Source organism: Phascolarctos cinereus, unplaced genomic scaffold, assembly GCF_003287225.1.
Source record: "Phascolarctos cinereus isolate Bilbo 61053 unplaced genomic scaffold, phaCin_HiC Scaffold_2;HRSCAF=192, whole genome shotgun sequence".
NCBI classification, from domain to species: Eukaryota; Metazoa; Chordata; class Mammalia; order Diprotodontia; family Phascolarctidae; genus Phascolarctos; species Phascolarctos cinereus.
The window spans coordinates 390,724,196-390,743,160 of record NW_027555625.1 but is presented as its reverse complement, the minus strand read 5'-3'; the positions used below and the strand labels follow the sequence as shown (position 1 = coordinate 390,743,160).

At 44.2% G+C, this 18,965-nt stretch overlaps 1 protein-coding gene across 1 annotated transcript in view; it reads right to left on the bottom strand.

The window, feature by feature from the left end:
- Nucleotides 1-6,141: 6,141 nt before the first annotated feature.
- Nucleotides 6,142-18,965, bottom strand: part of CYFIP2 (cytoplasmic FMR1 interacting protein 2) — a 137,847-nt gene continuing 125,023 nt past the window's right edge. The window contains 4 exon segments of the mRNA XM_078150535.1: nt 6,142-9,848; nt 10,749-10,896; nt 12,464-12,683; nt 12,686-12,701. Of these exon segments, the coding sequence (XP_078006661.1) occupies nt 9,681-9,848; nt 10,749-10,896; nt 12,464-12,683; nt 12,686-12,701 (552 nt within the window). The 3' untranslated portion in view covers nt 6,142-9,680.

Below are 18,965 nucleotides of genomic sequence, written 5' to 3'. Positions count from 1 at the left end.
TACTTGATGGTTCAAATAAGGTCCCTTCACCTCATTTCTAAAATATATAGAGAATTAAGTCAAATTTATAAGAATACAAGCCATTCCCCAATTGATAAATGGTCAAAGGATATGAACAGAGAGTTCTCAGATGAAGAAATTAAAGCCATCTATAGTCATATGAAAAAGTGCTCTAAATAACTATTGATTAGAGAAATGCAAATCAAAACAATTCTGAGGTACCACATCACACCTATCAGATTGGCTAACATGATGACAAAACAGAAAAATGATAAATGCAGAAGATGTGAGAAAACTGGAACACTAATGCATTGTTGGTGGAGTTGTGAAATGATCCAACCATTTTGGAGAGCAATTTGGAACTATGCCCAAAGAGCTATAAAAATGTGCATGCCCTTTGACCCAGCAATAGCACTTCTAGTCCCAAAGAGATCATACAAGTGGGAAAAGGACCCACATGTACAAAAATATTTATAGCAGCTTTTTTTTTGTGGTGGCAAAGAATTGGAAATTGAGAGGATGCCCATCCATTGGGGAATGGTTGAGCAAGTTGTGGTATATGAATGTAATGGAATATTATTGTGCTGTAAGAAATGACGAGCAGGCTGACTTCAGAAAAACCTGGAAAGACTTGTATGGACTGATGCTGAGTGAAGTGAGCAGAACCAGGAGAATGTTGTACACAATAATTGTTGTGCACAACTAGTTCACTTGGCTATAGAGCCTACCTAGGGCCTAGGATTTCCCAATCACCTGATGAATCAAGACTAGCTTGATTTTCTATCTCGAATGTGCATTGATGAGGCAGGAGGCAGGATGGAAGCAACTCCGTTTATTTTTAGCAAAGCACTTACTTATATAGTAAAATAACAGGAACTCTTTCTCAAGTTACAATGATGTATAGCCCATGCTGTGCTCAAGGACAGTGCATGCATGTCCTGTGCACTTATCTGACTCCAATCGCAGAATAGACTGCTAATGACCACACAATAACTAGGGGAGTTAAAGATTGTTACAGATCCATACAATGGAGCACCGAACCAGGCGACCTTTGCTCAAAGATCAGCAGCCGAGAGGGGCCTCCGCCCATCAGTGAGACCTCTTGACCAGCCTGTGGCCCTCTACATCCTTATAGATTCCTAACAAATAGCCATGTTGTGCAATGACTAATATTGATAAACTTAACCCTTCCCAGCAATACAAGGACCTAAGACATCTCCAGAGGCCTCTTGATGGAAAATGCTATCCACATCCAAAGAAAGACTATGGAAGTTGAATTGCTTTTTTTTCCCTTCTGTTGAATTTTGTTTCCTCTTTCTGGTGGTTCCTCCTATTTAATTTTTACTTACAACACCACTAATGTGAAAATATGTTTAATAGGAATGTAAATGTATAGCCTATGTCAGATTGTGTGCCATCTTGGGGAGGATGGTGGGGAGGAAGGGGGAGAAAAATTTTAAACTCAAAAGCATATGGAAGTGATTGTTGATAAATCAAAATAAATGAAGAAGAGAAAAAAAAACAAATAAGGTCCCTTCCGGCTTAGAATCTTATGAGCCTAAGAGTATTAAAGTTAGCCACATGGTCATGGGCTCATTGGAAGAAAGTTGGGAATGGGATATCCCTAGTCTTTCATAGCACTTCTACATGTGGGCACATCTTCAAAAGTTTATCTGTTTCACATCAGGCAATTGAAGCTTGAGACGAGTCCGAGAAAGGGGGTGGGGGGAGAGAAATCACTCTTCAGCCCCTCCTTCCTGGCATTGCAGCCCAGGCTTCCCTTCCCCCTAGACACCGTCCTTCAGGTTCCCCTAGCTCTGGGCTCCTTGGGGTCTAGAACCAGGCTCCCCATGCTCTAGGCTTTGCCTTTCCTCAGGGTCTAGGATTTTGGTCATATGCACACCAGCCAGAGTCTCCTTGGTGCATATCAACAGCTTTGAAGAGGAAGAAGAGGAAGAGGAGGAGGAAGAGAAGGAGGTGTTGGTGAGGATCCTTAGGAAGGCAAGAACCTCCACTTTCCTCAATATCCACTCCTACAGGAATCCTTCACAGGATTCCTTCTATTAGTCTCTATTTACCAGGCTTTCTCTGAGTTTCTGCTGCCATGGCATCAGATTAATGGTCTTTTCTTTGAAAGTGAAGGTCCTGAATGGGGCCAACATTATGGGACTCTAATGCCCAGTGCCTCCCTATCTTTTCTTTAATCTTCTCTCTGCTGCTGGCTGTCCCGATCATCACTGATGGCCAAGAGTCATCTTGTAGCTGATTGGGGAGTCCCCTCTCCCATTAATTTGATGAGGTTACCGGAACCTTTCTTTCATTGGCTGCCCTAGACTCAAGAGGATGGGATCTGGTTAGGGGAGCTGCCTGTCTTTACAGACCAGCTCATTCTCTCTGGGGCTTCCTTTCAGGGGGTCTAGAGTGGAGAAGAGCAGACCTGCATGGAGGTGTGTGAGATGCCCCCTCAGCAAGGAGCCAGTGGTCATACTCAAGGTCTCCATGGGGACATGTCCCTAAGATAAGATGTCTGTTAGGTGTTACTGCTGTTATTCAGTTGTGTCTGACTCTTCGTGATCCCATTTGGGTTTTCTTGGCAAAGATACTAAGGTAGTTTGCCATTTCTTTTTCCAGTTAATTTACAGATGAGGAAACTGAGGCAAACAGGATAAAGTGACTTTCGTAGGGTCACATAGCTAGTAAGTATCTGAGGCTGGATTTGAACTCAGGTCCTCCTGACTCCAGGCCTGGCACTTTGTCCACTACACCATCTAGCTGCCTCCCTATTCTTAGATAGACATCAGCTTAAGGAGAAGGGGGACCCTGTGTTTCTCCAATGCCTAGCAGAGTTTGCTTACCTATCTTCAGTATCAGCTGCCTGTCAATCATGTTTGTTCTGTATTTGCCAGTGCAGAGATCATTTTCTTTGATAGAGAAAACAGGAATGAAATAAGGGTCAGGCTAAATAATGAGGAGCTCCTTTTATCTTAGTCCAAAGGAGGGATTCCAGTGTTGAGAATACTGGGCTTTGTGACAGGTGGTTGGGGGAGATATTCTGGGGGAAGAGGGGTCTTTACACTGGATCACAGTTTTGCACATCGAGTCAGGGTCCTTACTTGTAGTCTGAGGCTCTACTACATGCACTGCCTCCCAAGAGACATGAAGATGCCAGGGTTTTTAGCACCTTTCATACTAAATCTCCTATGGTGCTGTCATCAATCAATAATTGATTTGTTAGGCTGTCAACTCTAATGTGTGCTCTAAGATTTTATCACTGTCACAGAAAGTATTCACTTTTGGGCAGTGCAGGAATTTTGCTGTGATAACTCCTCTCTCAGTGCTCCATGCAATTTACTTTATGTTTTTCCTATCTTGTGGAATTAGACTGTAAGCTTCTCCAGGGCAGGGGGTGTGGGTGTATTTTGTCTCCGTATCCCCTATACCTAGTCTAGGCATTTGAGACAAGTTCTCGAATTGTACTGATATTTGAACTTGATTATCTGCTGTGCTCCATTTAAGGCCAGCCCTGATAGTGCCAATAGCAAAGAATAGGAGTGATGTAGGCCCAGAAATGTCAGGCTCAATGGGGGCATGAAGAGGGGAAAACAGCCTTTGATACCACTCCTCTGCAGTAAGAGCTGAGTCATAGTATTTTGAGAGGGGAATTTGGTTTCCACTTGCAAGAAAGCATTTGTCTTTCTGTACCTGGTCTGTCCACTGTCCCCTCAACTAGTAACTTGGGGCTGAGGTGAGGTGAAGGGCAAAGATTAACATTGTCTTTTGTCCTGAGAGCCTGCAAATGGGGCCAGGTCCACAGGAGCCACTGGCTTAGCATTAACAATTTAGTGACACCAATTGTTTGTCCTTCGTTCTGGAAGAAGACCATGACAGCAGGGAGGTGATGCCATGATGTGCAAGTGAATTGGATTGATGTGAGGGAGGGCTGTGCAAGGTCACCAGCCTCGCTTTCTCCTTCGGTGACACCAATTATCATACTGTCAATCAAAAAGCAATAATTAAGCACCTATGATGTGCCAAGAACTGTGCTAGGTGTTAGAAATTCAAAGAAAAAAAAGAATATATAGTCTCTGTTCTCAACTGGCTTATACAGGGGGTTCCAAAAGTTTCGGTACACCCTTTATTCTATTTTAGAAAGACTCAAAAGAGACACTTTCTGCAAAAAGCCTTTCCCAGTTCCTCCTAGTGCTAATACCTTCCCTCAGAGATTATCTCCAAATTATCTTGTATAGACAGTGATGAGCTGGTAAATGTTTAACAACTAGCTGGGGGTGGGTGGGTCGGGCCCAGGAAGCATGAGTCACACACTTTAAGTTTAATCTGCATCATTAACATTTTCTCCATGACTTTCTTAAATCTAGACAATCAACAAAATCATAAAACGAGCCCGAATCTGGAGCATTTGCTGATTTCCAAGGTGCGAACGCTCACGATGCAAATTTGACAGTCCTTTTTCTTTTTCATAGTTTGTCCCTTTTGTTCTGTTTCTTTTTTCACAACATGATTATTATAGACATATATTTAACATGATTGTCTAATCTATGTAAGATATAACCTACATAAGATTGCTTGAGGTCTTGGGGAGAGGGGAGAAGGGAGGGAGAAAGAAAAATTTGAAACTCAAAATCTTGCAAAAATGAATGTCAAAAACTGTCTTTACATATGATTGGAAAAAATACTATTAAAAAGAAAAGAAAAGAAAATTTAACAATGGGCCCTCAGTTTGAGCTGGCCCCAACACATCCCTGTATATAGACTTTGTTTGTACACATAGTCTCTTACATGTTGTGTCCCCTAACAGTCTGTGACCCCCTTGACAGCAGGGATTATTTTTCGCTTTTCTTTGTATCTCCAGCTAAAGTCCTGTGGAAGAGGGATAAGACATAGCGTGCTTGGCCTCAGAAGGCAGAATTAGGAATAATGGGTAGAAGCTGTAAAGAAACCAATTTAGGTTTGATGTCTGGGAAACTGTCCTTACAATTTGCTGTTCAGTCATGTCTGACTCTTAATGACCCCATTTGGGATTCTCTTGGTAAAGATACTGGAGTGGTTTGCCATTTCCTGCTCCAGATCATTTTATTGAAGAGGAAACAGAGGCAAACAAGTTAGGTGACTTGCCCAGGGTCACACAGGTAGTAAGTGTCTAAGGCTAGATTTGAACTCAGGTCTTCCTGACTTAAGTCCTGGGGGTGGCAAAGGGAAAGGTGGGATGTCCTTGAGTCCTTGAGTAGAGGCTCGATGACCATTCCTTGAGTATATTGTGTAGAAGATTGTTATTCAGCTGTGCATAACATAGTCTCAATGGCCTTTGAGACTCTAACTTTGCCATTTTGTGATGCAATTGACTCATCAGTTCATTTGAAGCTGTTGACCTAGAACACCTGCAAGATGAGTGATGCGATATTGGAACCAGGGGGGCCTTTCCAAGTTATCTAGTCCAACCTTTTCGTGTCATAGATGAGAAGCCGAGGTCAGGAGAGGGGAAGTTACTAGAGTTACCAAAATTAAGCCTAAGATAAAGACTGTAACTGACACATCAGTAAGAATGTGTCCCCTTTCCCCCCAACTATGTGATTGCTACCAAGACACCCCTCTGTCTTCCTCCCCTTCCAAGTCCCATTCAGTTTGGTGAATTGTTTAGGTGATGATAGAACCCAAATATAAGAAATACTAGGATTGGTCATAGAACCTTGCTGGCAACTGATTTCCATGATTAAAATATTGGCCACACTGCCCAAGTTGGCTTGCAACCCTAAAAATGACTTGCCCAAGGTCACCCAGCTAGTGCATGGGAAAACCAGGACTAGATCCAAGCCTCACGACTCCTATGTACTCATTTCTATTTTGCCATACTCCCTCTTCAATCAGAGACAGAAAACTCCCAGTGCCAGCAGAGGACGGGTTCTTTTGGGCTCTCTGTGGATCTTTACTGTGCAGACACTGAATATACACTAACCACAGAGAGAAAGAGGGCTATGCCAGGAGACCAGGCTGAACAGCTTCCCTTGGTCTTTGATTTTCCTCTGCCCTCTTGGTCGTTAACAATTTTCGAAGTTATTCCTTTCAATGAGCCATTCTCAGGGGCCTCCCCCATAGCTTGAAAATGAAAACATTTGGAGAGGAGACTGTGGTGCTGGTTTTACCAGTTCAGAAGCAGTTTTAATGGAGATGGAAACATCTATCAACTCAACACAAATACCCCCCAAAATACAAACCAAAATATCTTCTTCGGCTGCATAGCAAATATGATGTAAGAATTTAACACCATGATTTTATCACTAGCGTAAATAGAACTCACCATAAATAAATGTAAATTCATTGTACAAAAAAACCCCAAAGACTCTTAATACAAATATGGTACATTGACAATTTCTGCAAACAGATTTTTTTTAAACTCTTAAAAATCAAGGTGTTTTTTTTTTTTTCTGGTTCTTGGACACACATCAATTAAGCTGGGCCAATGATACTGGGGGGTGGGGTGGGGAGGAGGGAGCAGGGGAGGAGGTGACAGAGATATTGGACTTTTATGTTTAGTGGCCATAAAGAAGTGCTGCTAGAAAATAGAATGAAAAAAAAATACCACAAATTCACAAATTTCCAAAGGCTTCAGATACGACTTTTTCTGCTGCAGGAGTTAAGAATGTTAACTTTGAGAAGGAATTTGAAGTGGGTGATTTTTGAAGTGGTGTCATCTTTCTACATCACCCAGGACAGGGCTATGAAGATTAACCATTCCCAGGTAAATCCATACCTTATAAAGTAAATCAACCTCAACCCTGAGATAGGGTTATCCGTTTCCCTGGTGGGGGTGGGTATTAGATCAGTAATCTGATTGGCCTACTCTCAGACAACTACAGCCACGTGGAGTGGGTTGAACTCTCACTGATCAGCACTGGCTCTTCCTAGAGTCTAAAGTCCAAATTTTAGAATTGACTGATATTTGCAATGGACACCTTTTGGCAATAGCCTGGTGTCTGCTAGTGTTAACAGAGAGCTTCAATTCACTTCACTGGGATTATAAGAGGTGTCTTCTTTGAGCTGCCAGGACTACATTGTGATTGAAAACCATTGTCCAAGATGGTGGAATGGCAAAGTGTCCTGAGCCCTTGTAATGGCCATAGAGGCAGGGCTCACACAGAGAATGTGGCTTTGCTAGAGGGCCACACTCAGCCCTGGGGTTGCCAGAAGACTGCTGGAGTAGCACCCCACCTCGACTGGGAACCCTGGATTGACCGTGGCAAATCAAGTATGAAGGATGAACTCATCAACCCGATAGCAGCTTGAGAGATCCTGATAGGTCAATAGCTGCTCTTCTCCGGAAGCATCTGACCAGCTAAGCAGTACTCTGACTTAACAGACCTGGGGTCTGTGGCTCTTCTGATAACTTCATTAGCAACAAGTAGTGAGGATCTGGGCTGCTGTAGCATCTGATTGCCAATGAATATGACCCTTCCCTCACCTTGGGATGCACCTCTGGCTGGATGTGGAAAAGGAAGGCATGGTTCTCTCCATGAGAGAATTCCAAGCTTTTACCTGGTGATAATCAGCCCCTTGGATAACTCACAGCATCATAGATCTGGAAGGGAGCTCAGAAGCCATCTAGTCCAACCCCCTCATGTTACAGTGGAGAAAACAGAGACCCACAGAGGTTAAGTGATGTGCCCATGGTCACATAGGTAGGGCCAGGATTTGAACCTGGGTCCTCCAACTCCAAATTCAGTGTTATTTCTATTGTACCACACTGCCTCTTATCTTCCTTTCCTGCCCACAGCTCTCTTCCAACAGTTTAGGGATGCTGCCCTGGTATGCACAGAACGTTCACAGGCCCAGGTGTAGAGTAATGCCTCCTAGGAGTTCTCTCATAACAGACTCCTGTTCTCCCCTTTCCTTGCTTAGGGCACGAATGCATTCAATTAGCTTCAAGTCTCTCTTCTTCCCACCTTTCCTTGCAGCAAAATTGGCCCAGCTGATTGGCATAAACCCCATCTCAGAGTTTCCCCTTTGAACTCCATTTCTTGCAGGGCACAGACTGCCCAAAGAGGCACTTTAAATGTTGTCAGCTGCCCTGGCCAAAGCACCCTGTGAAGAGAGGGAAAAGGAGCCCCCACCCTGGGATGTTTACCTCAGTGCATGTCTGACATTTCCAATAGAAAAGGGATTTGTATATCCTATGTGAAAGTCACTTATCATTCTAGAGGCAGGTGGGATTTCTGAACAGTTAAAGTAGGGAGCTGGGAGCAAGTGGAAGCATTTATGAGAGAGAGTCCATGCCCCTAAACTTCAGTTAACAAGTGCTCATTTACCACTTCTCTCTCTACCCCACTTCTCCTTCCCTCAACAGACTACATCTGACCCTAAGTGAAATGATTTCTGCCTGATATTTACTGAGATTTCATGAGATCGTAGACTGAGAGCTGAAAAGGTATTTAGAGGCCAGAGAGTCTGATCTCATTTTACACATGAAGAAACTAATGACCCAAGAGCTTAAATGATTTACTGAAGGTCACATACGTAGTAAGTAAGCATCAGAAGTTGGATTTGAACTCAGGACATCTGACTATGGAGTCATTGCTCTTTTGACTGTACCATGCTTCTTCCTTTGTTCAGAGCTGTCCTTTGTACCTGGTCCCCGGGAAGATACAGGAATGGACTGCTGCTGAGCATCTGCAGCTCAGTTTCCTATCTTGGCAACAAACCCTGGAGAAGATCAGAAAGGTCCCCCGGCTAGAAGGGCTTTTTTTTAAAATTTGGGGATGTGAAGGTCACACATGCTTCAGGAGTACTACGGATCCCTTGCTGTTCCATGTGCTGTAGGCATGAGTTAAATTATAAGTTCCCTCCTGGAGGGCAGTAGTTGGGTGGGGTGGGGAAGATGACTGACTTTCTTTTGGAGTCAGAAAAAAGCAAGAGCAAGCACCTTCCAGCAGGAAACCACCACCAAGAAACCTCATGTACTGCATGTGAGTGGGCACTGCCCAATAGCCCTTGGAGGACGTCTGTTCAGTCCTTCAGTGCTCTTGGGGCTGAGGTGTTCGGAGGAGCAGGAGGAGACAGGTACCAAAGAGAATGGGCTAGGTGAGGATGTGGGATGTGCTGAACAGCTGGGGCCTGACCGACACCTGTGCCTCAAGGCAGGCAGGCAGGCACCACTCGCCCTTGGTTCCAAGCTCTGCCAGGTATTGCTTCTCCAGAGAACCACGGGCACCAGAAGTTTCCTCCCCACTTGAAGCCTGCAGAGATCAGCACGAGGTCACACATGGCTATGTTTGCAGAGGTGGGCACAAGATGGAAGGCCTTAAGGAACAGCCATAGTCGTGCGATGGGGACAGCTGGAGGCTGCGGGGATGCTGAAGGGTCAAACAATGAATTCTTAGTATCAACACAGAAGAAAATGAGGAAGAAAAAGCACGCACTGCCGTTTTTGTGTCCTTTTTTTTTCTTTCTTTTTTTCTTTTTTAAGCTATGGGAGAAACCAACCACGGAGATGTCATGGAAGAGCATGCACAGGCCCAGCTCTTGGCTTGGGTCAAGGTGTGCTTGGGGTATCTGGTTTGGTTCGATGTCCAGCCCACAGGTCGCCAGTTTCCTGAGCCAGCCCTGACACAGTCTGGAGGTGGTCCCTTCCCTCCGCCTCCTGATAGGCTCTTATTAGGGAACCTCTACACTTAGCAAGTGGTAGCCAAGGACTGGTGGATGGGCGGCTGGAAGCAGCGTACGTGCTCCACGGTGGTACTGTCCGTCTCTACTGACTTCATATATTTGTTCAAGATAGCAAAGACCTCGTTGTTTAGGATCTGGTATTTGCGGATTCTGTCGGCCATCTTCTTCAGAGGCTGCAGCAAAGATGGTGAGTGGGGGTGCGGAACACAAGGAAGGGTGGAGAAAGAGAACAGAGAGGTGAGGGAAGGCACCCGAAGCACAGAAAAGTCATTTGCCAAGGGTCACACAGCTAGAAAGCCTGCAGGTTCCTACTCCTATAGCCTAATCTTGGTATTCTCAGCAATACAACGATCCAAGACAATCGCAAAGGACTAATGATGAAGCATGCTATCTGCCTCCAGAAAAGAACTGATACTATTTGAATACAGACTGAAGCATGCTATTTTTCACTTTCTTTTTTTATTTGAGTCTTCTTGTACAAAATGACTAATATGGAAATGTTTTACATGAGTGCGTGTGAATAACCAAGATCTGACTGCTTACCCTCTCAAGGAGGGAGGTGGGAAGGAAGGGAGGGAGAGAGAGAGATGGGATTTGGAACTCAAAACTAAAAAAAAAAACCTTTAAAAATTGTTTTAACATGTAATTGGGGTAAATTATCTATATCTATATCTATATATCTATATATCTTTGTGTGTGTGTATATATATATATATATATATATATATATATATATATATATGTACATACACACACATATAAAATACAAATACCTCAAAAAAAAAATAGACAGGAGATGGGGTGGGGCTGTATTCCCTCCTGGCCCTGTGAGGTAACCTGACTCATCCCCTTGTCTTAGGAGCTGCAGGCTCATAGCTTCACACTATCAGCTCCTCACCCAGCTCAATGTCTTTACGTCTCCCTGTACTTGTCGGAAAAGTCCAATGCCTTTTATTTCATTTTGTTTTGTTTTCATTTACTTCTTTGCCTTTTCTGCTCTCTTGCACTCTGTCTCTACATTCTCCCTTGGGACCCCTTCCCCTGCACTCGCCTACCCACCCTGTTCTTCTTACCACATTTTTTATGATCTCGTCCTTCCCATCCTGCCTCTGCACCTTCAGCAGGTGGTAACAGAAGTCAAACAGGTCAAACCGTCGCTGCTGTCCAAGGAGCACGATGACTGAGCAGCCAGCCCAGTTCAAGCCGTCCCCAAAGCACTGCCTGGGAGGGAAGAAAGCCAGGCCCTGGAATGAGGGGGAAGCTTGGGAAACAAGAGCCTCCTAAGTCCCTGTGCTAGGACCACGGCTGGTAGCCTGGTCCCAGATATGGAAGGGTCTCAACTATTCTGGATCACACTTTACCCTCATGTTCCCAACCTGTATGTGGGTATGGAGGAGCACCTCTTATCCATGGGATTTGGGAGTGAGATGTGTGATGTAACAGACAGTGCATTGGATTTGAATCAGAAAGGCCTGAGTTCAAATCCCACCTTAGGCACTTTCTAGCTGTGGGATTTTCTAGCTGCGGCAAGTCACTTGACCTTTGTGTTTTGGTTTCCTCATCTGTGAAATGAGGGCGTTGGACTCAGAGACTTCTCAGGTGCTTTCTAACTCTGTACCAATGATCCTATGAGATGACAGGCATCAACTTATTATTATTAATTATTATTAATAATAATTTTAATGATAGCTAACATTCATATAGCTCTTCCGATGTGGCAGACACTGGGCTAAATGCTTTACAATTAATATCTCATTTGAGCCTCACAACAACCCTGAGAGGGAGGTGCTCTTATTACCCCCATTTTGCAGTTGAGGCAACTGAGGCAAAGAGGTTAAGTGACTTGCCCAAGGCCACACAGCTAGTACGTGTCTAATGTGGGATTTGAACTCAGGTCTTCCTGACTCCAGGCTCAACTGAAAAACCTGGAAGTCCTACTCAGAAACCCAGAATAGCTCCTTACTACCCTTCAGATCTAATCCAGACATCTGGTCCTGGCTTTCAAATCTGGCTCTACACAAGTTAATCCACCTTACCTTTAAATGCTAGTTGTGACACACCTGTCACTATATAAACCCTTTACTCCAGCCAGGTTAGTCTCCTCTCTTTCCCCCTGCTTCTTCCAACCTCCATACCTTTGCTTTCCCTCTTTTTTTGTTTTGCCTTTTTGGTGAGGTACTTGGGGTTAAGTGACTTGCCCAGGGTCACACAGCTAGTAAGTGTCAAGTGTCTGAGGCTGGATCAGAACTCAGGTCCTCCTGACTCCAAGGCCAGAGCTCTATCCACTGCACTACCCTAGCTGCCTCCCTTCCCTATTTCTTTCTTCTGGAATGCCTCCCCTCCTCCTCTCTTCTTGTTCAAATCCTATTCATCCTCTGAGGCTTAGTTCAAGCCTTTTCTCCCCTAAGTGGCCTCTTCTAATGATATCACCCAACCATGGATTTTCCCATTTCTAATTTTTTTTGTATTTGCTGTTTATATTGAACAATACTTTTATGATACAACATCTTATTTCTCTTATGTTGTGCCATCTGGGCTTGCTTCAGTTTATATATCTATATCTATGTATATATGTATATCTATGTATATCTATACATATATATAACTTTATTTTTTTCCAATAGACTATAAGCATTTTGATGGCAGGGGCTCTTTCTTTTTCCTTGTCTTTTATCGCCTTCCTCCCCCCCCCCCCCGCCCAGTGATATCTAAACATGAATCATTGGATACCTAGCATGGAATCTCTAGAGGTGGGTGGCTTTTGCCCCACACCCCCCTAGTCACTCACTCAGCTGTAAATTCGTTGGTGCCCACTGGGATACAGTATACAAACTGCATGGCACTCCAGAGCCGGTGGAACTCCACACACTCATCCACATGCATGACGCCATTGGTAGGGGGTGGGCCTCTCCATATGGGATCCTGGAGGTAGCTCCGGATACGCGTCAGGATGACCTCAAACATGGACAGTCCGCAACACAGTCGCTCCTTGGTCAGCAGATCTCCTCCCGGGCAATTGCAATTTGCTGGGGAGGAAAGTGTCTGTGAAAGCTTGTGGGTAGTTCTCTCTTTCTCCTCCCATCCTCCTTGGAGATTTTCTTCTCTTCCTCCCTCCCCCTTAGTTCCCAAACCAGTAGAACCTGAAGTCTATTCACAATGACTGAGGGCTTGGGGGTGGGGGCTGGATGCCTATGGATCCTTCAGTGCTCCATGATTTCATTTAACATTTCATGCTTTTATTGGTATGGACATTCCCTCCACTTCTACAGATTGGGACCTTTCCATGTCAGAGTCCTATGAGAGGCTTCATGAGTTGCATCACCCAGTAGGCCAACTTTCTAGTGACCTTAGAAGGTTCTTTAGATGACAGTCACATAATCTGTCATCAGATTGTACCTGAAGTCCCCTACACTCTTCTCCCAATTTATTTTGTATCTGTGTCAATTTATTTATGTCTGTGCTGCTATTCTTCACCTGAAACAGTACCTTTGGACTGGACTACCAGAAAAAATACCCCCCAGTCCCTGGGGGAGTTAATTCATTCAGGTTTGGAATCCCTGCCCTGGGTTTAGCTGTTTTGATCAGTGAGTGATGGCAAACTCAACTAGCCTGCCATATTTAGCCAGTCCCAGCCCATCAGACCATCCTCGCATCCCATCCAGTCATCCATCCTGGCCATCTAGCTATCGTTCCTTTGCCCTTCCTGCTTTTTTCCTTCTGTTCTGGGTTCAGTAATTAAGCAACCCTACCATAATGCCATTGACATGAAATAGGTGTTTCGACTGACTGCCCTGTGGATCAGTTCAACATTCTTTCTGTCCTCAAACATTAGAACCTAAAATTTAGAGACCAGGTCATAAAATGCCACTTCTTGAGTCTAGATGAAAGCCTTCCCATAAATGTCTCATTCTACTGTGTCCTTATGACCCTAGACATTTAAAAGTAGTGTCCTTATAAAGTTAAGGATCCTACCTACCCCCGCTCCAGGAAATCATCAACCTCAAATGTAATCAGTGAACAATAATTTGTAAAGTTGGGGCTTATAACTCATTAGAAAAGCTTGTTGCAATGAAGCCAGGGAATGCTATGACAAATGCAAACAAAAAAGCAGTCTGTAAGAGTCAAGGAAAGGGAATGCTAGACATGAAGATGTTCTTAGTATTTCTCCAGCTCTGTCTTGGGAGGAAAGATGCCCTAATTCTAGGTGACCAGCCCTGTTTTTTCAGACAGAAATATTCCCAGGGTTGATATTAATTACCCTCATTTGGTTCAACTATCCCTTACAGTAGCCAACACCCTTGGCTCTAATTCTGTGCTCCCCAAGTAACCTTTTGATCTTTGTCTCCTAAGTAGACTTATTCACTGGGAAGACCAGCCTCCTCAGGCCAGGCAGGTAGGAAAGGTATAGTATTGTTATCCTATGTTGGTGGGGGGAGGTGCCAAATACAGGGTTAGGGACTGGGGATACAAGGGCAAAAGTACCAGATACAGAGTTAGGGACTAGGCACACAAGGGCAAATGGAAAAACAGTCCCTAACCTCAAGGAGTTTACATTCTACTGAGTGAGATACAGAATGGTTAAACACAACAGCTGTGTTCACACAGCAAGCTAAAGACAAAGTGACTTCTAATCAAACACTTTTCCTATTACACATTACAGAAGAAACCTGACTTCCACTGGTCTCTGAGATGTATTCCAATTCTCAACAATAAAAGGTGTACCTCTGGCCTTTATTAAGCTGGGGGAGAAGGGAGGGGAAGAAGGGGGCAGGGGCCTTTATACTTGACATATTCAGGGCCTCCTGAATACTCTGGGTCCAGGGTTTCTGGAAAATATGGCAACCAAAGAAGACGAGTTCAGTATATAAGCACAACTCCTTAGATGCTGTCCTCGCTATTGCTGAGTCCTCTCATGAACTTTACTGGCCTCCAAACTGTTTTGTTAGTTTTCCTGTAGTTGTTTGGATGACTAACTTCTGGACCAGTTTTTGAAGGGAGAAGGGTTTACAAAATCGCTAACTCTTTTCCAACTTGGACAGAACCTAAAGGGAACTTAACTGGGTAAATATTGAGTGTTTAACTAGGGAATTCTAACAGGCCCAAGGACAATTTATTAAATAGAACCACGAAGTGATTCATAATTTTCTAAATGCAAACAGACGCCAGGCATGAAGAACTGGAGACCAGATTCTTGTGTGAGAGTGCTAACACAGAAGACAAGTTTGCACACTGCTGGCTTAAGGGATTATTCCCTAAAAGGAAATATTCTTGGACGATCTGATCCTACTCCCTGGGGAACTAGCCTGAAAATGTCCTCACTAACATGGTATCTGAACTGCTGTGCCAGGATGCTCTCGAAATGCCCCTTCCAGCTCAAATAACAACAATAATAACACACTCTCAGATGCTTCAGAAACTGCAACACGATTTCCATAAACAGGGTGTTCCTAAAGTCTAATGCAATTTAAAGCCTTTAGCTTAATGCAGTTTTAAGTTATTCAATTAAAACTACACTAAGACTTTAGGAACCCCCTGTATATTAAACACGGCCCCAACCTATCTTTCCAACTTTTACAACATTGTTGTCGCTCAGTCATTTTCAGTCGTCTGACTCTTTGTGACCCCATTTGTGGTTTTCTTGGCAAAGACACTGGAGTAGTTTGCCATTTCCTTCTCCAGCTCATTTTACAAGTGAGGAAACTGAGGCAAATAGGTTTACGTGACTTGCCCAGGATCACACAGCTAGTAAGTGTCTGAGGCCAGATTTGAACTCTGGAAGATGAGTCTTCCTGACCCCAGGCTTGGTGCCACCTAACTGCCCTTTATAATACACTACTCCTTTTATTCATGCTGCAGTCCAGGCAGACTGGCCTTCTCACATCTAGCACTCCCTTTTTTGTGTCCTCCATGCCCAGAATGCACTCCTTCCTTACCTTTCTGTCTCTTAGAACCTGTTGTCCCGCCTCCTACATGAGACCTTTTCTCATCCTCTTCTGCTCATGTAAACTGTATTTATTTTGTACAACTTCTGTGAGTACATGGTATCTTTCCTGATGGAGTCTAGGATGCCCGAGGTTAGTCACTACTGTATTTTTTTTAATCCCATGGTCTAGCAAAGTGCCTGGCATATAGTAGGTTCTTAAATGCTTGTTGAATTAAATTGAAGGGACCTTAGAACCTAGAAGATCAGAGCTGGAAGAAGCTTAAGAAACCATCTAATCTAGCCCCTTTATTTTACAAGGAATGAAACAGAAGTCTAAAGAAGGGATGTGACTTGTTTAAGGTCACACATCAAGTGAGAGGCAGAAGAAGGACTTGGATTCAAGTCTCCCTGGCTTGGCCCAGCCCCAAAGCCCCTTCCATTCCATCAAAAGGCCCCTCCTGAGCTTATTCACCAGGAGGCTTTGGCTGATCAAAGGACCGTTTAATTTCCAAACTATCCTCTTCTTGCACCCTTCATGTGAGCCCTCCCTGTGGGATGACAGAGAAGTAACAGAACTAACAGAAGACGCCAAGAAGCCCATAAGTATCTGTAGTGAGGTTTGCAAGGGGGTGTGGAGAGCTGGGACCTTCCCATCCATGTCTACACTCTCTCCCCCACTGAAGAAAAGAGCTGGGTGATGGTACTAGATCTTCTGACAAGGCTAGCAGTTAGCCAGGCTATTTAGGGCTGTCAGATGGAAAGAACAGAGCGTGTTCAGTAGCTGCCCTACCTGTGGCAATGAGTGGAGGAGCATATAGGGAGAAGCAGGGGCTCTGCAAGCTTGTGGACCTGGATGAGCAGCACAGATCCCACAATGTGGCTCTGGGATTGTCCCAGGTGTTGCACGTGCTTTCCTGGTGACACGTTCCAGGACCTAGAATTAGTGCTATGTCCTGTCAATCTCTGTATTCCCCGAGTGCCCTCATGTGCCCATGATATCTTGGATACTTAATAAGGATTTGTTTAATTCAATTGAATTGCCTCTCCCCTGGGGGTTGGGGTGTTTGTATGCCTGAAATTCTGTATGGTATTCCATGTTTTCCTGAGTCCTGAAGTACACAGGTCTACGTCTGAAGGACTGTCAGCTATGTAAGATGTAAGATCTGGGATGGATGCCACATTCCTGAAAACAGTCATAGGGCCCTCATTTTAAAGTTCATCAACTCTAACCCTCTCATTTTATACGTGAGGAAACTGAGGCATAGAGAGGTTAAATGAGTTGCCCAAGGTCATGTAACTAATATCTAAGGTGAAATTTGAACTCCCATCTTCCTGACTCCGAGCTTAACACTCTAACCACTGTGCATACCTACCAGTAATCTCTCTGACCTATTTCCTCACTCGAAAAGGATGGTTGTGACATGGTGACAGGACCCTAGGCAGGGTTGTATAGTAGACAGAGCACTGGACTTGGCATTGGGAATGCCTGAGTTTGTATCTTACCTTATGCACTTACTAGCTATATGCCACTAAGCAGGTCACTTAACTTTTCTGAGCCTCAGTTTCTTCATCTGTAAAATGGGTATAATAATAGCACCCACCCCACAGAGTTGCTGTGAGGGTAAAATGAGATAATGTATGTAGTGCTTTGCAAAATTTAAAATGCTATAAAACATCAGTTATTATTATTATTATTATTATTATTATTATTGTTAACAGGTTGGCAACTGAGACACACTCCCCTAAATATATTCTGTAGGGAAGCAGTCTTTAAGTAGTTGTTACTCTTTTCCCTCTGAACTGAAATTTCAGCTTCTTTTTCTTTTCCCCTTCTTTTTTTGTTGGTGGGACAACTCAATTAGGAAAAGCCTAAACTGAAGGGACAGAATGTAAAGTCCTGGTTGATCCACACACCTAGATTAACCCACCCCAAGTCATTTGGACAGGGCTAGCTTCTGAACTCAGGCAGCTTTTGCCTAGAAGTGGAGAAAGGCCGGGGGTGCACGGACATAACTATGAATAGGTCTATCTCAGCCTCTAGGGAAGAGTCCAAACAGTGAGTAAGTGGACTGCTGGCCTGCATGCTTGGAGGTTCTGTCCTTTTCAGTGCAGCAGCTGGTATCGTGATAGGTATTTCTCAGTTTATCTTCAGCTCCAAGGAGGAATAAAAGAAGCCCAAATGTTCTCTGCAACAGCTCTTGTATCTATAGTCTCCTCCCATGTTCACTACTACCAACCTAATGTAGGAATCTTTTCTCACCTACTCACCTAGACTATTACAACAGCCTCCACACTCATCTCTCAGCCTCCAGTCTCCTCCCAGAACCAGGGAATTTTATAACCAGGAGGAACTTCTGAGCCCACCTAGTCCAACCCATACTCAAAGGGAATCCCCTTAAACACACCAGACAAACGGTAATCTAGTTTCTTCTACTGGAAGACCTCCTATGAAGGGTAAACTACCACTTTTGAACAGCATCAACTGTTAGGAAGTTTTTCCTGACGTCAAACTTAAATTTGCTCCTTTGCAACTAGTTCTTTGTGGGGCTGAAGAGAACAAATTCAATCCATTTCCATCCATTTCCATGACCAAAGCTGTAATTCCCCGCTCCACCTCAAACTTGCTTTTTTCCAGGCTAAATATTCCCAGTTATTTCAATTGATTCTCAAATGACAAGCTCACTAGGCCCTTCACTATCTTGATTGTTACCCTTTGGAGGGTCCCATGTATGACCTTTGGAAAAGCACTCTTTAACACCTTCAGTTTCTTTATCTGTAAAATGGAGATAATATTCATACCACCTACTCAAAAGGTTTGTTGTGAAGAATAACTTTAAAGGGGGTGCAGCCAAGATGACAGAGTGAAAGCAGTGACTTGCCTGAGCTCTCCCTCAAACCCCTCCATAAAAAATGGCTCTAAACAAATTCTAAAGCAGCAGAACCCACAAAAAGAGAGTGAAACAAATTTCCAGACCAAGACAACCTAGATGGTTGATTGGAAAGGTATATCATGCTGGGCTGGGAGAGGAATGCAGTGCGACATGGATGTGCAGGCCACAGCGAAGCTGGACTGAATTACTGGCAGCTGTGGTGGTTTCCAGACCTCTCAACCCACAAATGCCAAAGACAACTTAGAAGGTCAGTGGAAAAGTCTGTTTGAGAGAGGAGCGCAGGGTCTCAGCTCCAGTTCCCCAAGAGTGTGGTCCCGGGGTGGTGGCTGCCTCCTGAGCTTCTGGCCCACAGACTGAGGGGGAATCGGGTGGCTGATCAGAGGCGGATTGCAGGGATCTCTTTGCCAGTGCTGCAAGAATCTCTTGCTTTGCCTGTGCTTGGATCTGGGTCACAGTTCAGGGTCACGGTCCTGGGG